A 24,815-nucleotide genomic window follows, 5' to 3' on the forward strand; every position below is an offset into this window, starting at 1 on the left:
ACAGTACATGTACATGTAAAAGGCCTTGATAGGTAATGAAATGTAGAGGGGGAAAATTCCAAAATCACATATTGTAGACAGTTATTGTTGACAAAGGCATTGAGGTGATCAAAGCCACATCAACTGTACAGGTGAGGTCGGATCAGGCTCTGTATTATAACTGGTCCCCAGTCTCTGTCATGGGCACCTGGGGTTCCTCCTCACAACTGTCCTGCTTCCCAACCCAGTGGATGCCATAGCCGTTCTCTCTGGGCGGGAGATGTGGCGAATGCTGGCGCTCCAGAGTGGAGAAGGTGGTGAACTGGACTCTCTTTCTCTTGCTGGTGGGCGAGTGGAGGGACTCGGTGTGCATAGGTTTGCTCCTGAGGGAGCCCACGCAGCTGAGGGGTGAGTCTGTGACGGAGGCTAGACAACTGGGCCTTCTGGACAGAGAGCAAGTCTTATCAGGCCCAATGTCTATGACGGTGGTTGCAGTCTGGGAGTCCTGCTGGACAGGACTGCCTGGCACGCTCATCACCAGCTCAGCGTCTGTGCCGAGCCACACCCAATCATGCCTGTGCCCTGTGGGCTCCTGGCCATGAGAGGGAGGCTTCTTGTGCCGGAACTTGACAACATAGGAGATGCAATTAACCAGAAAAACCAAAATGGCCAGGCAAAAGACACCCAACAGTGCGTACATGCCAATCTCCAAGTCTGTGAGCGGCCTGTTGACCAACATTTCTTCACCACCAGTTTCTACCTCCTCTGTCTCCTGCCCAGATACCTCCACCTTAGTGGGGAAGTTATAGTTCACAAGGTTCCCAGGGGCCTTCACAGTGCTGGTAAAGCTGACACTGCTCATATCCTCCACTATCATATTGTCTGAGCCGTATGCCTTGCTGCCGTCACTTGGGCTGTTCATCATGCTGATATTCACCAAGCTGGTAGGACTGCCGGGGTTTCCTGAATTGCTGGTCTTACCCACTCCTCCGAGGCTACCGCTGGTGATGGAGGTTCGTTCTGTAGATTTGATCGTGGTTGTGATCTTCAGCATGACACTCTCCTCTCTATCTAAGGTTGAGCTGCGAGGCGGAGAACCATTGGACGGCTCCCTCTGCTTTCTCTCACTGCCCACCTCCTCCCCATCGTTTCCATAATCACTGTCGTTGTTCTTGTTGCTAAAAGTGTTGCTGTAATTGCCGCCTGGGCGCCGACTTTTCACTTGAAACTTGACCTTGAGGCTACCGTTGCCCACAGCCACTGTGCTTTTGCGCTTGGACTTCTGACATGACTCACAGATGGACATCTCTACTCTGACCAGGACTCCCTCACCCTCACCCTCTGCAACCACAGTGGGAAGAGAGCCCTGCACTGACACCACCCCCGGATCTAGAGATGTCACCGTCACTCTGTAGAAAGCAGGATCATAAATATCAAGAGGAGTCTGGTTGCCGTCACTGAACTGCACCCAGGTACTGACCAAGGCTTCCTGAAAGAAGAGGAAAACAAGATAAATTGTAATTGGGCTTTTACTCATCTTTTGGACATTGTATGGATTCAGACTGTTACCTGTTTGGGGGTCTGTAGAAACTCCTGAGTGCTTGTAGTAGCCAAGATGGCTCTATTGCTTCCAGTACTCAGCTGTAAAGTTATGGAAAGGCCTGTAACCAGCTGGACCCCCAAATCTGTGACCGTCACTTTATCATCCACCACTTTGATAGTTGTCTTTGCCAAGATTGCGTCAGACAGTGGAGAAAACACCTGTCACAAACATTAATCAGACACAGTAAATACATTAGGGTGCCTCAGCCTGTATTTATTTGTCAGGACAAGTTCAATTCATAAGTTTAACAGAATTGTGTAAGTAAAACCAGAGAGAACCAACCCATCTAGTCCAGGGTCTAGCCACTTCTTGCTTTGACATTGGTAACAGGCTGTTCGGTCCAAGGTTAAACCAAGAAGTAGTTCAGTTTATTACCTGGATGGTGGTGGTCCCGAGGTCTCGTCCTGACAGCACCCTTCCTGCCTGCAGCCTAGCCACTCGAGGGTCCTCCACCTTCATGAAATATCGAACCAGTTTTGTGACATCCACTTGCCAATCGGAGCCCAGGAAATAAGCCTTAGGATCCCGAGGATCCGCCTGCTCTGCCACGAAGTGAGTTAGCACCCGCACCAGGGCGTGCTGAAACTGAAGCATGCAGCCCTTTCCCTTCCTGTCTTCTTCACTGTTCCAGCCAGTTCTAGGACATGAGAACAAAAGGACACGTGCAACTCACACCTTTCACATGGTAAATGCTTTGACCTGCTCTGGTCCAATCACTCAAGCCTGTCTCTTTGCTTGATTAGATCACATTGAGATATTGCAGTACATTATATAATGGAATCAAATCCCTAAACCCTTGGAAAAGATATAATTTGGATTTGTAAGGACTAATGGACGCTTCTGGAAATCCCATCTAGAAACAAAATAAGGAGAGTTTTTATGATGAACAAGTGGTTTATTTGTGTGTCCCACCTTTTTGAGGTTAGTATGGGTACCCTCCAGCTTTTGATTTGGCTCAGCTCTGTGTCTGACACCTCAATCTGGAGAGGAAGTCGGGGCATCCACACGTTCAGTTCGAGCTGAGCACTCAGGTAGCTATAGGTAAAGTTCACCACCAACTTCACCTTGCCCTTCGTCTCTTTGCCGTTCACGAAAACATAGTCGCACCTGTCTGACACCTGGATGGAAAGAGATAATATATATAAAAGTAACAATCCATCAGAAAATGAATATCATCAGTGCAGTGATGAGTCAGAAGAGTTTGTGTAGTACGCTTGTGTAAACAGTCTACATCAAACTCAGAATGAGATTGTTGTCAATGAAGGAGATATTTAGATAGTTAGTCATCTAACCAATGACAAGAAATAATCAAATATTCTCATAAAAGTCAAAATTTTAACAAATAGGCCATTCTTACAACAACAAATGGCCTTGCAGCAGTTTTGCACTGCATGTGTTACCATACTAATGTCAGATAGCTGTAATAAACTGCTGCGATGATCACCGGTCCAAAGCGTTAGGAAGAGGCAGCATTGCAATTTTATGTTAATCAAAATATCATGTGGTGCAGTACTGAACATCAGTCCTTCACAGCCAAATACAATCATTACGCCGTGATTTCAAAGGTGACCTTGGCAAGTTTGTGCGACTGCTCAAAGATCTCATGGACATTTTGAGACACGAGTCAGGAGGTTTTCTTCAGTCCTCTCAGCAGCCACTGCTTTAAACAAATTGGATAATTAACGCAGCATTGCAATTCAGTCACCAGACCCTGGAAGTACACAGGGGAGAAAAAAAACAGTGACTTTGACAGAATGCCTGAGGAGGAATACAAATAGAAATGATTTGCGTGCTTATCAGGGTGAACACAACAGTTTGCGAGGAGGACATCTTATGACAGCGCATCAGTCATCCTGCACCCATAACCAGAGTTTAAGCTTTAGAATGACCACATCTCTGTGTGTCATCCTTGCTGTTAGCTGAGATGCCCTCTTCCCTGCAAATAATTCTATGCTTGATTTATATCCAAACAGCAGATTTACAACATTTGCCACTGAACGGTTGTTATGGAACATTTCTAATGCAAGCATGGAACAACAGACGAGGACTGATTGAGTTCCAGTGAAGTCGTCTAGTCGTCTTAGAGTTGTTGTTGTTTTGTTTTTTTTTGGTGTGGAGGCAGTCAACCAGTCATCCATGATCGAAGACACTTTGCTCTTTTCTGCTTTTTCAGAGAAGCATCTTCCACTAAACTTCCATGAGCTATGTTCAAATAATATTCTGAAGTATCAGTTCAAAGTGAATGCCATTTTAAAGTGTCATCCACCCACTCATCCTTGTCACAATCTCATTTTGCCTCCAAGAATATCCCTTAGTGTTTTTGGTGTCAAAATAGTTGTTTGTTTTAAAATGCGATTTTACTTTCATCATTGGGTACAGTATGAAAGACTGGCAGAAATATATTTAAAGAAATACTAAAATGCATGTTTGACTGACACTGCTGTGACAATAGTTTACTTGTGCAAATAAAGCAAGTTAAATACGTTTTTTTAGGGGCAAATTACGTTCACACATTACACCGAGTTCAGGCTTGATGTTGATTGTCAAATTTCCAAGGCCTAAAAAGTCCCGATTAATCAACCAAGTAGACATCTATGCTCAATATATCCCTGCTTAAAATGTTCAAGTGTCAATTCAATCCTGAACTGACAAAGAGAATGCTTATATATGCACATTTTAAGTCTCTCCATCATTCATGCACATTTGGAAAAGCTTTCCATCAGGACAGATTAGGCTTTTGTTTTGTCATATAAGCTAAACATTTTTCGATAAATCCTTCCCCATCTATCACTAACAGATTTGGTACTCTTCAGGCACACCAGAAGAGAAAAGATATGAGTCAAGTTTTTAGACTAAGAAGATTAAAGGAATATTTCTAACTGAAGTTGCTCTCTGGTCAGCAAATACATTGAGAGCCATACTGTAGGTGTAGAACCGTTAAGTGGGCTACATTGCAGGGTTGAAAAAAAAAGATACAGTCCAGCCTCTTGACATCCTCATGTAGTCCTGCTTTTCTTATAACTGACACCAATCTGCACTTAATATATGTCCACGTATTGTCTACACTGTATTGTGAATCTCCTCATGGAGTCACAATACTCCCATTTATTAGCCGAGACATCTGTTGCTTGCTTCACGTGACCAGTAAAAATAAACATTAGCTGGCTGTAGTCCACTGAATGTCTTTATTCTTTGTCTACAATACCCTTACAGGTTGGGGCCTGCCTTTCAATTTCATCAATAATCAAAGTGGGCTTTTCAGCCGAGCTCAGGTTCACAGGACAAACGTAGCAAGTCACTGGATGGGAGCACACTGGCAGACTGAGGTCATTTGTGGGGAGCGATTTAGCTCAGTGGTTGTTCATTGTCGGGAGATTGATGGCCGATGTTGTCGGAGCCCAGATAATAGTTTGTTTTACTGTGTGGAAAAGAGACGGAGAGCCGGGGTGACTTTGGGACAACTTATTTGTCTGCATCTGTCCTTACCATCAAACATATAACCAACCTGGCCTTGATGGAGCCTTTTTTTTTAACAGCCACTCTAAATTTCCCTCCTGCCTAAACTTTAGGGTGGGCAGACAAGACACAAACGACTCACATTCTTCCATTTATGGCTGCTAGTAAAGTTTTTGTTCTCAGTTAACCATTTACCAGTAGTGATTGAAAATGTTTCACTCTATTCTTCTGCAGCGAAAGTGATTTAAGGTTGACTACAAAAGGTGTATAAAAACACCCACAAAAAACTTTTAGAATCATTACATCCCCATAATAATAAAACAAATACATTATGATCATTGGAATGTGGGAAACCAAAGAAACAAAAAAACAATGGATCAGAAGGTTATTGTTCCCTTTACAATAAGTAGAGGGAACAATCAAGGAGAAGGAGTAAACCTACCTTAAGTACATCTTCATCATCAGAGCTACAGTCTGTGTACTCAGAAACATCAGTGACCACACCATCTTCTTCCACAGCTACTGTCCTCACAGGCATCACCACTTTCTTTCCAGTCAGAACAGCTGTATTCAGGATCTCTGTGTCCTACAAAGACGCCAGGGAAACAGCCATCAAGTCAGTACATATTTAGTCCCATTGAATAACAAATAACATGCAATCATTTGGTTAGTTTTCATTTGACATTTTAGACATTTGGCTAATGATTTCATGCCGTGCAAACATGTTTTTGGAATAGGACTACTTTGGGGTGCAAGTAGAGGAAAGTAGGAGAGATGGAGGCGATAAAGTGTGACTCAGCGATCCTGATGAGGTGAGAAGGTGAGTCCCCCTCTGGCCAGGTCACCTCATGGAATGGAAAGCTAATCTTGGATTTGTCTGCACAGGTATATCCCTCAGAGCGCTGCCATATCCGCTCAAACATGATCAAGTGGCTATAGCAATGGACGTGGAATAAAAAAAATCTCTACATATCTCCAGTACAGCCTGTTCTTTTAATGCTCAATGTGTTATTAAATAGGCCGGCTGTGGCCAGTAGAGCAGGGTTGGTTTTTCAATCCCCTTGTCCAAGTGTCTTTTTGTCCAGCGACTTGCATGCTAAGTGACTTCAAGTGGGGAAGTATTTTGTAAAAAATGTAATTGATATGAATTATTGGTAGTACTGTATATTGGTAGTATATTTCTGTCTCACTCTGTGTGTGTTTGTACATACATGCATCTGTATGCACGCATGGATAATCAAAGCATGAAAATGGAGCAGATGGATACGTGTGGTAAATTAGTATGAGAGCAGTGGAGCGGAGCCAGGTCAAGTTCTGTGAATGATCAGTTGAACCTAATTTAAAGAGAAGCTTAGCCACTCAGTACGAAAATGAAGCAGATGGATATGTGTCTATCCATTGTAAATCTGGTTTAAATGAAGCTGAAATATCTGAATATAATTTTGTCATTACAATATGGTTAAAAAATACAGATCAGAAGCCTATGTCAGGGTGGCTTTCGCCATTATATAGAAGTATTGAGCAGCAGCACTAGATGGAGTTCACAGAGCTGGGCTAAGAGTGATCAGTCAGCGCTAATGTCCCCTCGAGCAAACCATCAAATCTCCTCGTGTTTGGCCCTCTGCCTGAGGTCAGCTTCTAATCCAAAAGAGAGATGAACCATGTCAAATTTACGAATCAGGATACTGTAGCGTATCCTCATAACGTCAGGCACCGGTATGATGGAAATGCAGCAGACTGGACATACAGTGCAAGTAACCTGCTGCCCAAATGTATAGCATAAAATAAAAATAATTCTTGACTTTTATTGTACATATTTGATCAAAAGTATTTGATGCAATACATGCTAGGAAACAGAAAAATGTGGTCTGTGTGTACTATGTGATAAGTTGTTGTTGTCATTCCGGCAAACAATGGCGTACTAAGAAGTCACCGACTGCAGGTGACACATAACTCAATATTGTGATTCAGAGGTGTAAACTCTTGTGTAGTGTTATATCATGGATTGATTATCGTGGTAGCATGATGAAGAGGCCCGCGGCACCAAAATAGAAGCTCATGAAACATCTGTTAGGAGGAGAGGATGACCACATAGGCTATTGCACGCCAGAACAGAGCAGAACAACACAGAAGAGACACATCAGCTAGTTGACAGTCAACAACACAAGGTCACTCTCTGCTCTAAATAGAACCCACTTACTAAACAATCCAAAGCATATTCAGCCTTTTGTGTCTGCAAACCAGACACGAATGGATCAGAGCAAAGTGCATTTTATGACATTTTCATGCACCAACGCTCAAAAGGATGGTGTTTGCGTTGCTGTCAGTAACGTCGATGTTGGTTTTAACAATGATTAGGTGTGACATGGGCGCTGTCAGCTAACTCACCATTACAAGAGGGGCCAGGCCAACAAAGTCTCTCTGTGTAGTATAGATCCTCATGGCTCCTTCAGTCTTGGCTACATTTTGGGACTCAGATGGTAGTTCCAGCCTCCATATGATCACCTGACTGTCGACAGGACTGCTCAGCTCCTCCACCTCAAAATCCATCTGAAGCACCTCCAGCAAACTGCTCTCAAGCCTGAATGGGAAGCAGGATGAGTTACAGATATGCAAACCCTGCAAGCATCCATGCCACTACGCATATTTTGTTTTCCTAAAGTTGATATGGAAATGAAAATCATCAAAACAACACACTGTAAAATAGATGTTACTTCAACTCTCCATTGTCGTATTATGTTATCATCATTTGGTGGAACAAGTGCCCCATTTGTGTTTTAAATGTGTGAGGGATCTCATTTTCTCAACTTCTTGGTAATGCAAATTAGCACCAGAAAGAGATAATTTTTCCATCACAGCCAGCCACTGATACTTGATAGGATTATTTCACCATCGGGGTTTGCAATTATCTCAGCACACGTTCAATTCCTGTTGAGATAAATTTCTGAGGAAAAGGAAAGGTTCAGTGATTATGCAGTGCATCCTGTGGCTCCTTGCTCTCAGTGCAGACAAATCTACGTGATCATAAGTGAAAACAGATAACTGAATAGACACCGTATCAGCCAGGATGATCAGGCCAAACTTTAGCAATCCTCAATCACTTTAAGCCCGAACCAGAGGTACAGAAATGTGATGTGTTGACATTGCTGCTCAGAATGCATCAGTAACACCTCATTTACTGTACAGTGCAAATAATGTAAATATTTCATATTCATGAAACTGTTGGGAATATTGTATAAAACAAGCAAAGATTGAGACTAGATTCTTAGAAATATCCAGCTCAAAATTCAGGCGAGGGATGTGATCCCAGTAGTTCTGACAAGACCCAATCCTCTTTGTTTGGTGGAGGGCTTTGCATCTGGAGGCATTTTCACAAGCTAAATCAAAAAAGAATAGAGCAGAATTTCACGTGAACTGAATAAAGGTGGTCCGAGGACAGCGGCATCCTGCATACAAAACAAAGTATAAGCCTTTGTAACTTATAATAGCCTCTCAGTGATGCCACAGAACAGAGTGTCCCATCTATGGATTCAATTTTCTCCTGTGGCCAAAGTTAGTATCCTAGGTTTTATTTCTTGGCACTGTATTGAACTATAGAAAAGATATATTGGTGGACAAAAACACAATATGCATGCACATACCCACGTTGAGATTATCAGACCCAATGCATCTGTGTGTACATGTTATAAATATCTGTGTCAGGGCTGTGCAGACAGTCCTGTTTACAGCGTGAAAACGACCTCTAAAGGGTTGCATACCAGCCGCCTTTCTGTATTAAAGCAACAACAATTGGGGAAACTGCAAATCATATTTTATTAATCCTCCATTAAGTTCCAAAGTCAACAACAACAACGTACAAAAAAACGCCTCTCTGCATCGATCCAGTACTCCATTATATGTTACGTTATTAAGGGCAAGACAGAGACTTAGTGTAATTGAATTACCTTAGCATATTTCTCCGAAACCTGAGATTAAAAGATAATAATGGGATTCAAGCATCACAACAAGATATGCTTGAGTTGCCTAAGTATGCACATATCCCCTTAAGTATGCATTAACATAGATATCTATAAGATATGGGATGCTGCCATGCTATTTTACGCCCCCAGTCACTTGTGAAGCTTGCACAAGGATGGAATTTAGATCAACAACTTGTTTATGGCGGCCACTCTGTCTGTGAAAAGCAGCGCTTTAATATTAAGAACCAAACCAAGCTGCTGTGACAGAGGATAAAAAAAGCTTTAATGTACAAATACAGCGAATACTTTTAGTGTTCACTAAAGCCAAGACAAAAAGTCAGAGAAATCCCCAGAGTGGTGTAGCAGGGCACACACTGCAGGGGTTCTGTTAGCTTCATGGCATTTTACAGAGGATTAGCCAAAATGAGTGAAAGAATATGTTAACCCATAAAGAGGTTGTGATAAACAATGTCATAATCCACACCAAATAGGGAAAACAATCTAATGAGGTCAAAGCAATAATAACAAGCACATATAAGGTCAGTGTTCTGCTTCAGTTTAAAGGAAGCTTGGTCTATTGTTATACGACCTCTAACTAGTCTGTGTCGGACAAAGTTAGGAATTTAGATCAAAAAAATGTTTATCCCCGTGATGGGATGAATTCATCTTTTTGATTATATCGAAGCAAAGTTCACTGAGAAATGTTATTGTCTACTTGTATTAGTATATTTGTAATCCTGGCTGCAGACATTTGCTCTTCACAAGCTATGCCAAACATGTAAACACAGATTAGAGCTTTAGTTTTACAAGCATTTTTTTCTAGCTTCTCTTGAGGCACAAACTCATACTGTTTGAATTAAATCTCAGTGGATCTGTTTTTGAGGGCACTGGCAAGCATGAGTGACAATATAAGAATTAAAAGCAAGTGCACAACAGCAACATGAATAGTATTCTCCTGAACGTATGTTGTATTCAAGACGGCTGAATGGTCAGCAGAACAGTTAGCTCCCCATTATGACTTATCGGCCAAGCTAGCAGTATGGCAATGTCCACAACTTACATCCAGACTGAAATATCTATCATTATCCAGTCATGGCTTTGTTCTCCGTTACTTTTCCTTCACTGGTTTTGAGTGAAAGGTCTCCACAACGATTGGATGGATGGCCACGAAGTTTAGTTCAGATATTTGTGTCCTTTAGGATAAATCAAAATCACTTTTCTGATCCCTTTACTTTTCATCTAACATCGTCATCAGGTCAACATTTTATTTTGCCCAACACTTGCAAAACGTATGATATTAACAGCCTCAGCTGTAGACCTCCATTGCGTTTCACAAAGTTGTGTTAATTAGCAAATGTTAGCACGCTAATAGTACACTGACATATCATTTCCACGTGCTCTGAAAAAATTGGTGCATCATCCTTGTTTTGTTGACTAATTATGACAGAGGAGGTTCATACTCAATGACAAGAAGTCAGTTTATTTACTACTTTGACACAAACATAGATGAGGAAGATTGGGGCAGTTCAATAATGTATTCCAAAAAAAAGAGGCTCTCAGACAGTGAGTCCAAAGCGATAAGGTAGGCAGGTAGGTAGGTAGGTAGGTAGGTAGGTAGGTAGGTAGGTTGCAGGCAGACTGCAGGCAGGCAGCCAGGCAGATAGACAGCTATAGGTATGTATGTAGGTAGATAGGTAGGCAGGTAGGTTACAGATATACAGGTGTAGGTAGGCAGCTAGGTAGGCAGGTGTAGGTAGGCAGCTAGGTAGACAGGTATGTTACAGATAGACAGGTGTAGGTAGGTAGGTAAGTAGGTTACAGATAGGTAGGTAGGTAGGTAGGTAGGCAGTCAGGTGGGCAGGTAGGTTACAGGTAGACAGGTGTAGGTAGGTAAACAGATAACAGGTTAAAAAAAATCGAATCCATATAGCAATGATGATGATCTGTCAAAGGAGCAATGGACGTGAAACCTGTATAGTCAGTGAGTGACTGATTGGACAATTAGATGCAGGTGACAAGGTGGGAGTGGAGGGCCAAGCTTATATCACTTTTAAATTAACTCTGCTCACCTCAATGTGAAATCAATCGCACTCAACTCAAAATAAAAGGGCATCTGAGTTAAGCTGCTTGTTGGGGAAAGGATGTATCCCTGTTTCATGAGGTTATAGTGAAGTACCTCTGAGAAGCCCAATGAGTTGGATCAGAATAGCCAGCAGATGTCTTGTAAATAGTTTTAGTGCTATGTTTGCAAATGGCTCACAACGGTATTGCTACAACAACCTTCCCTGCTTGCTTACTGTTTACTGGGAATGCATGGTGAACAGCTGGTAAATGTTTAGAGATTATTAAAGCTTTCAGATTACAGATGAGAAGTGGACAATAAAGGGGAACAATCCATATCTGTTTACAAGGGGCAGCTTTACAGGAGCACCTGCAGCCACCTGTGCTTAGAGAGTATAAGAGATGTCCTCCCAGGTCACAGCGCAGTATGCTTCTGCAGTAAGCCGTTGTAAGGCTTGCAGGGTGCAGATGGTTTGTTTTTTTACTCCACAGGCGCAGAGACAAATACTGATACTCTTTGCAGGACATACTTTACTACTTTATTAGTCACTTTCATCAGCTAGACAACCAACAGTACTTTAATAATTCCTTTTGAAGTGTTATTTGTTCATTCAAACCATAGCAATTTAATTACATACTGTACACTGGCACACAGAGTAATGTGAAGAGAACAGACTTGCCTTTTCCCAGGTATGGGAGCTTTCTTCTGACAAATAACAGCGATGGCTCCATCTGCACCCATATCCAGAGTGATGTCCCACAGTAAGGAGTTACCGGGTGTCGCTGTTCGAAAGGTCACACCTTTCTTTACTGTCGCTCTGTGGAAAGTCAAAAACAAAAAGGTCAAGAGTGTGGTAAATGTGAAATGTCCTATATTAACAATCAATGGAATTCGGGACAATTTTCTAAAGTCTAGGTGAACGTGAGCAAATAACCAAACATATTTGGACACTTTCAGTATTTCAGATATAACTTTTTTCATACCTTTTTGAATTTTCTTGTGACAATTTTTTTAGAACACATTGTTCTCACTCAGTATGTTATGGGATGGTATATTTAAAAATGCAGTTTCCTCACACAGATTATACTGTTTTATGATTTATACTACATGTTCAGGTTATCAGAATAAATCCAGGATTTCTAGAACAAAAAGGCAGCCTTATATATTTGATATTACACAAAGTGATGAAACTGAATATACACAAGACTGAGAGGAGAAATCAATCACATAAAAACATTGATTTACTACCACTCCCTCAACCAACCTAATTCCTATATGCATTTGAAACGGCAAAGAAAACATTGTTCTCTCTGTTCATCGTGTGCTCATTATTCAAACTATACTAATGGATTACTCCTTTTCTTGGCCTCTAATTAACATGATTTAAATGCAACTGAACATGTACATCTTCCCTGTGGGTTTCCTCAGCATAAGCAGGTTGCAGTAGGTCAAATGTTAATGAGATATTCTTCAACAAGAATTCAACTGAATGTAGTTAAGCCAGGGGAAGCACACATGTAAAGATAAAGTCCTCTGCCTCAGCAATACCTAGTCATTATGGTGAACTTTTCTCACTTAGAATTGCTTCTCTATGAAACTCAACGCTCTGATAAGACTCCATGAATACTCATGAACAGCTCAGACAAGTTGTCTCAAATATTTGTAATTCTTTGGTTTTCATCTGCATGCAAAGCTGGTTGGTTTATCTCTGAATCTTTTAGATAAACACACATTTTTGAGCGCATTATGAGTCTCTGAGGAGGTGTAATCTATGATGGGAGCAACAGCAATCTGAGCACTTCTCCTGCTTTGGGCTGGGGGTTTTGACTTTGAAAAGAAGAGGAGACATTGCTCCCTGTTCAGCACAATGAAACAAATCAGTCTACCAACACGCACAAACTTCTAATTGAAATATATAAGATGTGCTCTTAATGGATTTGCGGTAGTTTTTGTGTGCACATGTGCGTGTGTGTGAACCCTTGTTCGTGCCAGCATCTGTACGTCCAGCATGTCATTTGGAAGGAAGGTCTCAAGTGGCCACTGATCTCAGCATGGAAGTCACTGCCGTAGAGCCACAATGTCTGACACGACCCACTGCCCTAAAAGGAGTGCAAGATAGAAAGGCCTCCCTTTTTTGACTCTGTCTCTTTGACAGAAAGAATGGATTTGGCTCATCTTGTGGCATTTGCGAAGCCGCTTAAAGTTAAAACGGACAAAGAGCTCACAGGTCAAAGTTCACAATTATAAAGGGATGACCGAGAATTGTCTTTTTCAATAGTGGTTTTAATCTTGTACAATTGCGCCCCCGATGACAGCTGGTTTCGATTCCACCTGGACACAGCAGCAGTTGATTTATCTGATTAACTCAGGTTCAACCGGGAGCAGTAAGCTAGAAGGTGGAATCCTCTGGCTCTTGGAAATAAAGTCCTGCAATTCTTCTGGTCATTATTGCACACAGCTGAAGGCCTCCGTCCATACGGGCGCTTCAGCCAATGGCGAAACGTAACCCAGGAGTTTTCAAATGTGTCCGTCCACGGGAGCGCTTCCAAACTCCTCTGTTTTCTGCGCTCTAAAACTCTGGTGTAATGTGGACGCTCAGTGTAAACGTAGAAAAAGATGTGCATTTTAAAATGGAAACGTAGTAGTGTAGACATGGCCTAAGAGTCAGTGGACACGTAATAGCCATATTATTACCATAATGTAGGTAGTTGTGTCGAAGCCTTTAAACTCTCACTCTCTGCCAACAGAGGTTGTTGCAGCAGACGTGTCTCTTGAAACACACTGAACTTACAAAATGAAAATTCCAACAGCTTTGAGCATTTCTCATCAAAGAAAAAGGAGCCAAATACTCTCAAGGCTGCATGGTATCTGTGTTTGTATAGTGAATGAAACTAGCTCCTCTGTGTACTTTGTATTAGAGTGAATGACAGTAGCGAACAGAAAGGGGTGGCCAGTCCGTTATCAGTCTGAGGGTTCCCAGGAGGCAGCAGAGCCAACAACACAGGGGCTAAATGGGCAAAGAGAAATACATGCAGTGTCGATCTAAAAAGGCTTTATGACTGTCTAGTTAGGAAAGATGAAAGATAAGGTGATAACAAGAAGAAGGTGGTTGCACCCTGTTATCCATGCAAATTACAGATTAAAAGCCTGTTAATTATTTCTGTTTCTACTGTTCACATTGAGAACCACTGGTCTCCAGTCATGCTGGCATGAAGCACAGCAGCTTTACGCTTAATATAAACATCAGCATGTTAACATGCTCAAAATGGCAATGCTAACATGCTGATGTTTGGCAACTGGAATAATATTATCTGGTATAAACCATCCTAGTTTACCATGTATGCATGTTAACATTTTCAAATTAGCACGTCACACAAAGTACAGCTGAGGCTGATGGGAATGTCATTGGTTTTGCATAAACCAAAAATATTGCATTATTATTATGTGGTTATTACAGATCCTCTTGAGGGGCACATGTACATTAAATTGTATGACATCAAATCCAATCAGTTAATTTACCCCAACCCACAAATGTGAGCTTCATGGTGGTTCAAGAGGAAAAGCCAGAGGATCACTTAAGTAAATGAGGATTCATCCTCTGGAAACCATGAATGTCTGTACCACATTTCAGGTTAATAGTTTTTGAGTTACTTTAGTCAGGAGTCACAGCATAGCATAATAGCATGTAAAGCATTACACATTGCACAGTTCTCAAAGCATTACAGTATGGTTTTCTGTAACTAGTGCTGCCTTCACCAACTTGCTTTTCCCCTTTCTTTTTCAGAATTACACCACTAATGCTGAATGTAGAGAATTGTAAGTGCAATGTAGTCCAGGCATAATCAATAAGGTAAGCAGGATGGCATGCGTAGTGTATTAATGAGAAAACATTGCTGTTAATCAAGTAATGACTTCTGAATAACATGTCCTGCTGTGATGAAACACCTCTTTGTATTGAGCTCCGTGGAGCAGAGTTTAACTAATAAAAAGTGTCAGTAACAAGAAGACTTATCGCAAGCTTTTTTTTTTCTCTCAGCCAAAAAAAATAAAAATAAAATCCCCTGTGATTGGAAGAGGCGTTTTTTCTTCTGAGTGGTTGGTAGAGGGAACCAGTGTCCATGGCTTTGGTTAGCCGGCCCTGAAGAGGCAGCAGGCGGGGGGAGGCACCAGGGCAGAGAAGATAGATAGCTTTGGAGACTGAAGCTGACAGTGTGTGAGAAAAGCAGCTCTCAGGTGCTGCACCGGCCATCCATCTCACTTCTGACCAGGCAAGGCATGAGTGGCACTATTCTTTCACCTTTTACATACTCTTCATTCACTCACACACACAACTCACACACACATACTTGTAGAAATGTAACTCCACACACGAAAACTGGTCACAGAGCCATGGCTAACAATGCAATTAATACAGTAAAACAGAGACTGCGATCAAAGATCTACGATATAGTTTTGTCAAAGCCTCTAAACTCTCAATCTCTGCCAACAGAGGTTGTTGCAGCAGGCGTGTCTCCTGAAACACATTGAACTTACAAAATGAAAATTCCAACTCTGGCTTTGAGCAGAGGTAAATACATAATACAGTAAAACAGAGACTGTGATCAAAGATCTACGATATAGATTGTATTCTCTGTGTGAGCAGCCTGGCCCATTAAGCTTCATCACCCGCTATCGAGATGCTATAGTACATAGGGTTTATAATTGCTTCACCGCTGTAATTTGTGTCACCATCTTTGGCTTTGTGACTGCATTCACTGCAGGACTACCGGTGAAACAGATGCAATATTTAATTATGCAGGCAAATGTACACCATTTAGCCAGTCTGATGACCAGCCACCAGCAACGTGCTTATCAGACTTATGGAGCAGTTTAGGGAGTTGGGGAGACGTTCATGCCAACATGCCTGCCAGATGGAGGGCACCACAGCACTAAACATGGATGTGAAAGTCCTATTTGTCACACAGATGAATGATTAGGCTCCCGAGTTGAAGCGCTCACTGACCTGGTGTCCTGTTGACACAGAATTGCGAGTTTATTTGTTTGCCACACTGCTGTCTTTAAATAAAACCCATAGAACAAGATAAACGATTGTGCTTCATTGCTGAGTTTTAATAGCTGCTCAGATTAACACCAAAAGAAAAATTGTAAGCACATACTTCTTGCCAGTCAACTTCCTGAGCAAACACTCAAGGGATCAGCTAATTTACAAAAGCATGGGTGTGTGATTACAATACTTTATCAATGACCTTAATCAAGCTCTCACAGAGAATGACAGGAACAGACAGGTGTGGCTTTTCTATTTTTCAATCAACCTCAAATTTGTATGTCCCTTGACTCCAGCTATAGACATCAATAACAGGTTTATAATGCTGACGAGAGAATATTAAGCAAAGCTTAATGGGACATTCAGACAGTGGTAAAGAACACAGACAGCTGTTGAGGACCGGATGCACAGGGCTTGTTAATGTGCTGATAAGCTGGGGAAGGGTACTGAATATAAGTGTTCAACAGTTAGACAGTGAGTGTATTTTTCCATGTTAATTGGATGCAAACAAATATAATAGTTCAGAGTTTAGTGCATCTGTTTTTTTTGTGCATAGCTCTATGCTATGACTTCTAATGCCACTGTGATGTCCACATCAAATAAATAAAGTCAAGTCACCAACACATTCTACAAAGACACAGCCCATCACACAAGTTTAATTACTACAAAGCTTCCTAACAAGATTGCCATCAAGAGGAGAGGAGAGGAGACACTATCTTTCTGCTATCTGCTTTTTGTTCAGAAACATGTGTGACTGCGTAAATGAATTAAAGCAGCAATGATTAAAAGTGGCAGAATGAAGAGCAGAGATCAGAATGTTTTTTTTGGCTTCTCTGCTAGAGAGAGAACACAAGGGAAGCAGCTAAATAATTTAAATACATTGTCTAACCCTGTAAAGTACATTCAGAGTCTGTAATTCCCAGTTCTCAGATTCTCTTGGAAATCCAGACAACTCATAAAACGCAGGATAAACACCTTCAGCATTATGTTGCTTTGTTTTACTGTATTTTGGTACACAAGAAAAAAACAGAATGACCTGAGAGAAATGTTGAGGGACTATTGCAGACTCAACTCTGAAACCTGTAAGGACAAGTCCATCCGCGCACAGCTGTTGCCTCAATCAATATTTACCTATTGCAGCATTCACGATTGATCTGACAAAGTAACCGTCTAAGTGAATGAATACAGGACCAAGGGAAAAGGGAATTAATAATCCATGACTGTCCCCTTAAGGGCTCACCTCCACTGAAGCATGTATTTGCAAGTCAAGACGGAAGTACCTTACGAATTATTTCTTTTTCAGCGAGTATTGATTGTGTAACGCAGCGTTTTTCAATCTACAAGGAAAGGCTGTAACTATTGTCCAGGAACCAACACACTTTCAGACAAGCTGCCTTCAAGGACTTTCCAGTAGAGACAGTTCTTAAGTCAGGACACTGAACTGGACATCATCCAACAAACGGCGAACAGCAACAGAGATTATCAATCATTACATTATGTGAAACCACATAAGATGGAAGGATTTATGACATACTTTATTGATGATCTACACACAAACCAAATGAATAACCGAGACAACGTATTTCCTACCTCCTGACAGTCCATTATTCACTGGCTTGGATTAAAGCAGATAGTGTCTAGAATAATAATAAAAAAACTCTAATTAAGTTAGCGTAAATCTCTACTTGTCTGTTCTGACAGCTAACCTCGACAAATCTAGCTATGCTGCAACATGGTTCTGTTTGAACTCCATCTAGATGATGATAATAAAAGGTATTAGGCCGCGGATGACCATGAAAACCAACAATGAAGCAGTGAGAGCGAAATGGAGGCATGTAATGCACATCCAGTTTTGAGGTGCCAATCTCCCGTGTTGCATCATTTCACCTTGAAAAGCGAAGTAATAAACTGACATATTGAGAGAAAGCCATGAGAACAGAGTCTTGTTTTTTGAATTTTCTTCTTCAGAGGTTGAGTCATTCATTCTCAAGATATATACTGTATGAGTACATTTCTTTAAAATCTTTTTACAATTATCTTATATTACCAAGAAGGTCACAGAGACCTCCAGAGGAATAACTGCTACTTTGATATGGGACTACAAATGCTCTCTTCTCCGCTCTAACAGGAACATTTTGCTTTGCAAAGTAAGAACAGATCCTTAAAATATATTGAGATATACTGGTAATCCCCAGGATCTTCAAACATTTAGTAGCAGCGCATTGAATTACCAGAGATCCCGGACATACCCTTTAAAGCAGAGCAATAATGAGTCACAAGCTTACACGTGATTTCATTTGATCCATGTCAACCTTGATGACTACCACTCTTGAAGCAGCACTTAATGTCATAGGGCTGTGCTCACTGAAACTAAAATAATCTCCAGTTCTCTGAAAGACGGTTAACCTCTTATCGTATGCCATAATCCATGCTAAATCTCAATTCCTCCAAAATTCCTCATTTTTGATGGCACAGGATTTGCGCAAGTACTAGATAAGAGGAATAATACTATTAGGGACCAATTCCCTGCATTGAATTCTTATTAACCAATTTATTTGGACTACATTGAAATTGAAGAGTCCTCTGAAGTGATGGCAGTATTTCACCTCTGTGTATTGCAATGGATCTTTACACTATAGCCAGTCAAACTGTGAGGCAGCAGAATGCACTGTCTTACCTGAGAGTGAAGTTAGTCAGCTGAGCAGAGCTGGCCATGAGTATGTAGAAGGTGGCGATATCAGTCTTCTTCAGCGGTTTGGAGGATGTCCGTATGACAATGGCATTGCCGAGCTTGAGTCGCGAAAGTGTTGCCATTCCTTTAGGCACTTGCAGAAGACGTACACTGCCAATCCTCTGCATGGGCGTGACAGGAATAAACTCTGGTGTCTGCTGCTGTGAGCCACCCCAACGACTTCCATCAACAGAATTACACTCCCCATTTACTTTGGGTTGTGCCTGGTAGTACAGCTCCACAGGGTTCCCAGTAGTCGGGTCCCGCCTTTCCCTACTGGTGCCCTCTGACCCCATAGCAAACCAGCTAAGTGCAGGAGCCAGCTCAGCCATGCAGGTTCCTCTGTCGCCTCCCATGGCACAGGAACCCCTCACCTCCTGGGTCTGCCAGAAAGCGTACACTGTCACACACGGTAGCTCATCCACAGTTCCTTCTCCCCGGCCCCAGTCCCTCCCCGCAACATAGAAGAGCACCCGGACTTTGGGCTTGGATGAGAAAACCCGAGGCGTCAGCACAAAGGCCTGGATTTTCCAGTTAAAGGTAAAGACCTCTGGAGTGTTGAAAAGCTGAACAGACTGGACTAGATCTAGAGGCACAAGCTTCTCTGTGGACATAGTGCTGTAGCTGGCGTTGACAGCTGGCTGCCGGCTGGCTCTTAAGATAACAAAGGGCTGTGTGTGACTCTGCATGCTGGAGTTTCTCATGAAGTCCTGGCCAGCCTCCTTTAGGAAGAGATAGTCAGCATCTCGTACCTCGTAGTTTACCGGCAAGAAGACAGGGAAAGGCACTGGGCTCTTACTGTCAGTCAGCTCTTTACTGCTCAAATCTGTAAGATAAAATAGGAAAGGGTAGGCTGGTTAAACACCATGAGAAGAATACAGTGTATCTCATAATACCATATTTCTAAGCAGCTCATTTTACTTAAAACAAAAAACATTACTGAGGAATTGGGTTTTCTGCATTTGAGGATAAAGTACTCTGGAAAATACCAGGAACCCTTGAGCACAAAAAGTCAGCCGAGGCCAACTGATCTACTGAGTGATCCATCAATGTATTACACTAAAAGGCCTCTGAGATTAACCTTAAAATCAATGTAACAGAGCACATAGGTGAAATAACGTAAATTACAAGAAGGGAAGCATAAGAGGCTTTTTCTGAGGCTGGGACAGAGCAGTTGACCTCTGTGACTTTGCTTAAAGACTGTACAGAAAGAATTGATGTGAGGAGGCCTCCTCGGGGATATCGCTATTCCTTTGAAACCTCCTTTTGAGTTAGAAACCTCTTGAGTTAGAAAAAACTGCAATACCCTTCCCTCAAAATAATATAAAGTGTTAGATTGGTGAAACTTCTTTAATCGTGTACTGCAGTTTTAATCTTAATTTCTTCCTTTAACTTCTAATGTGCACCACAATTTACACAGTATTAAACACAGAATGAGGAAACAGAATTATCATATAGTAAAGTATGCCTTAATGAGCAAGGTGCAAGTTTATGTTGTCTTTTAGACTTACTATTTACCAAACTATTAATTACATTTGCAATGGGCAGCTGAAGCTTATGGGAATGAGTGGTCGTCCTGAAACTGTAAGGTAGCCGGTTCGATCCCCTGACTCCCCATACTTTGCATGTCGAAGTGTCCTTGAGCAAGACACTGAAGCCCTAGTTGCTTCCCGGGTGCTTTTCAGCAGCCCACTGCTCCTAAATTGCTATGGAGACCAAATGTCATGTATGTATGTAAAAAGTATGTAATATGACAAAATAAAGTTTCTTCTCTGAAATAATATAGTATAAGTATATAGTATACGTTTTGATTTGAAAAATATGAGACCCCCCTTTCAGCCGAAAAAAGAATAACATTAGCCCTAATAATGTTTGTACAGTCCCTAAATAATAATACACAGATAACTAATCATGTCACAGGAATATAATACTAAAAGTAATAAATTCAATTCGTTAGAATTTATTTTTCAAAACCTGTTTACTCATATGGAAATGCAGTGTCAAGTGAAGTGATTCAAGCTTAAAATTGAATTAGAAAATATTGCCTGTCCCCTTACATTGCCCCAGTTTCACCTCTCTCAAGGGTAATTAGCTTGGGGAGGAAAGGTGGATCTGATCAATTTGGCACAAGGTTGAATTCAGCCATCCAAAACTGGGATTAAAATGTATTTTTCAGATTGTAGGGGAATACCCAGCAGATACTAAGAAAAGAAAAAAACACTCTTGTTTTTTGTTGTTGCCCTTTGTTGTTGTATTTTCCGAAAAGTAAATTACGAGATTCTAATAAAACTATTAGGCTAACTAAAGCAGAGATACATCTGAAAATGTATCTGTGTATCATTCAGGAAGATGTGATGTTTGCAGCGGTTGCTTTGTGTTGGACAGTAAACCAGGACAATGATCACAAGGATTACTGGCTGCCTGTTAAATACTGATCACAAGTGCATAGAATTATCTTTTTATATGAGTGACTAAAAACAAACCAACAGCATAAATATTTTCTGATCTGGTTTAAAAGCTTAATGGTAAGTGTTTGTCACAGTGGACATGAGCAGAGTTCACCCGGCCATCATGTGTCCTCATTAAACGTCCATTTTGATAGAATTATGAAGATTATAGCTGCTGAACTGAGACTGCACTTTTTATCTGGTGGCTAATTGCCCTACTTTGTGAATTAAAGACAAAAATACTGGTGTTTACTTTGCAGATTACAGCGAAAAGGATGGAGCTGCATTAGCATGGCAGAAAAGCAGCTTCAGTAGCATATAAGACAAAAACAAATCATCATCCCACTGGTATAGCAAAGCCAACAATGTCTGACAAAAGGGATAATGTCTCGATCTAGACTTGGATCAGTTGCATTTGTGAACTTATGACAAAAGGAGCCAGATAGAGAGTTGACTGTCCCTCAATTATTTATTTTTATTTATCTGACAAGGACCATTTGAAGCTTTTCTGTGTCAAAATCAGTCCTCATGTCCCTCATGGTTGCTGGCATATAGTCGGCCATCATGGCCTCTTCTGCTTTTTATCCTCACTCATCCACCCTGGCAAAGAGCCTGTCATGATGGTCTGACAGTTCACACAGAAATGACTATACTGTATGTGTCAAAATCCTGTCACCCAGCAGCCATCGTCGGAAGACAACAGCATCGCTCTCTCTTCCACATACAGACAAGAGTGACAGTCATGTTTGCTGATGGGCGACACACTGCATGAGGCAGGAACTGGAGCTGGGAATGTGGCTGTCCTGGCTTGGCCTCCCAGTGGCTACAGCGACAGATGTGCTATTTAATACCAGCTCTGGCTGGAGTGAATATAAACTGTCTCACTGTCTCCTGGAGGGAGGATGCACCGCCAATGTGCCAACAAACTACTTCACATGCAAGCTCATCCTTTTACAGATGGGTTTGATGGGTCATCTGTGCTCTCCTTGTTATTTTGCATGCTGTTCCTGTCAGAAAACTAAAAGGAGACCATCTAAATCTCAGGCATACATCAACTTGGTAGCAGATTTTTCAGGCTTGCTGCTTTTTTTTAATTATTATTCATGACATGTAAGAGATGCATCCTTCTCCTTTGCCAAAATGTTGGATGTTTAACAAGTAGCCAATGTAAGTAAAACTGTACTTCTATGGTTCTCTCATCATGATGAGAATTCTGCCCTTAACTGATAAACATGAGAGCAAATCCGCTGTACCAGCTGTTCCAGCCTCTCAAATCACTCATTTTGAAGAGCCTGAGCTTCTCTTCCTCCTTGGCTGAGTCAGAAAGCATCAGTGTTGCCATGCAGATGATACAACCACCTCTAAAAGCCACCTCTCCAAGACTGCTCATTTGCAATGGCTTGTGTTGTTTCTACAGTATGTTGGTTAAGTGCTTTCCAGGAGGGGTGCAGAAGATGCCCTTTAGGCCAAGGTTCAAGTCCTATGTTGTTGTTCCAAATATTTGTCATCTAGGAAATTGGATTTTGGAGTTGTTAATTTGAAACTACCTCTTCTGTTCCTTTAAGTGATTGCAGAGATTCAACTTTAAGCACAAATTGTTTTTTTAAATGGATATGTGACTTCATGAGTACAATATTCCTAATTTGTTTTGTTTTTTTAGCTTGGCCACATGTATGAAACAACAGTGCAATGAGGCTTTACTGCCATGCATTAGAATGTATACGGAAAAGTATACTTTACTTTGAAAAGGCTAATACAGCAGAGATTTGTTCTGTGGTTTAAGGGGATTAGGACTTTCAAAATAATGTTCCTCATCACCAGTTTTAATAAAAAAAATATAAAAAAAAACTGGTGTATCTAATGAGCTACATTTTGCCCTGCAGTTTGTCTCAAGGCTGTATATTAAAATATTTTCATAGTCAGCTAACTTATTTTCAGTGTGGCTGTCTTTGAGCCATATTTCTCCAATCGTAATCAATCTTTGTACTATTTTATTATAACGCTGAGGAATCACTGTGAATTCTAATGTGCAGTAATGACTTTTACCATATGTGCAAAACAGCTTGCAGAAGTGAGTCGACTCCCAATAGCATTTCAGAGGACGACAATGGATGTTTGCATTTTAATCAGTAATTGAAAGATTAAAAGAGTTTTTATTTTGTTGTGTCTCAAAGTTTTTAACTTTTCATGCTGTCAACCTCAACCTCCTCTGTTTTACAACTGATGTTAGCACTTTGGGTTTTAATGTTTTGACTGGCTGACCTTTCCAATACATATACTTTTAATAAAGTCCAAAAACGTCTCATTAGGATCTGACAGCTTGCTGATAGGTTAGTTATTATAGGTTAGCATTGTGATTAGTTATCAAAGGTCATCTAGAAAGTGAGAAAAACTGTGATCCATGGGCTAAAAAGGTCTGAAAGACACCCATTATGTTAGAAACAAAAGCAGTACAGTGTGGTGACTGCTCCAGGCACCTAATGTAATCACGATCTCAATTAAATGAAAAGCCACAAAGATACACTTCAGTATTTTAACTTGTGCTCTGAAATGTCAGGATTGTGACAATGAGCATGATGCATTAACAGGACATGATCAAATATAGTGTTCAAAAGAAAACTGTTCAGTCTCACTTTATTGTATGTTCTGCAGGCAAGACTCTCTTGCTGATTTCCTGTTGTGCCATTTATTTTATGTCATGAAAGTGAATTATGTGCTGACAAAGTGGAGCTGCGAAACAAAAGTTCGACGACAACACTTATTATCAATCGACTCATGGTCAAAATACTTTTTACGTTTTCTTCTGACATTAAGTGCTTTTCTATAAAACATACGCAATGATGCTCTGATCATCAGCATGTAATGCCCCAAGGGCCTGGGTAGAGACAGGGTGGAGAGGACAGGCAGACAGACGGAGAGAGGAGAGGCTTAAGGTTTTTGCAGTGATTGGTAGGGATTGCTATGTCCAATGAGACTCTTAAAGCTGCTTTTAAAAAAATCTTCTTTGTCACATTTTTTATTTTTTGTATTCACAATTTTGTAATATAAACCCATCACGTATTTTACTCTGATTTACACCTATTTCATCCTAAATGTTGAATATCCCACTCACTGCTGTCACACCCCTTTGCCACAATACATAGATGCTCGTTTTGGCTCACTAGAAAGCTGTTTCACTGTGGAATAAGATGTAAGTTTGGGGTACAAATTGGAACGTTTATATATTATTTACTCATCTAGAAAAAGCTGTTTTACACGTTTGCACGGGATTGACAGTTGTTTTTCAGCTGATATCAGTACATGCATACACGGTATGAATGCTTAAACAGTGATAGTCGCATATAGCTTCAGGTTAATTAATTTCACTTTGACACCAGACGCTGGTCTTGTACTTATCTCCGGTGGACAGTTTCTAGTTAAACACATCCCGACACGCAAACAATTACTTCCAGGTCACTTACCTTGTGTGATAACTGCTGTAATAGTTGCAAAGAATATCTGTAAAATCCTCCTGCTCTGGTAGTTAAAGCTCAT

The 24,815-nt window shown here is 41.1% G+C and overlaps 1 protein-coding gene across 1 annotated transcript; it reads right to left on the reverse strand.

The window, feature by feature from the left end:
- Positions 1 to 154: 154 nt before the first annotated feature.
- Positions 155 to 24,815, reverse strand: LOC306740493 (transmembrane protein 132D; the record flags this gene model as incomplete). Its single annotated transcript, XM_079222652.1, has 9 exons — positions 155 to 1,468; positions 1,549 to 1,740; positions 1,958 to 2,219; positions 2,495 to 2,700; positions 5,481 to 5,624; positions 7,427 to 7,619; positions 11,739 to 11,876; positions 18,781 to 19,660; positions 24,743 to 24,815. 9 exons carry the CDS (start codon positions 24,813 to 24,815, stop codon positions 155 to 157), a joined length of 3,402 nt encoding a protein of 1,133 aa, XP_079078778.1.

This window comes from Taurulus bubalis (assembly GCF_910589615.1).
Source record: "Taurulus bubalis genome assembly, chromosome: 8".
Lineage (NCBI taxonomy): Eukaryota > Metazoa > Chordata > Actinopteri > Perciformes > Cottidae > Taurulus > Taurulus bubalis.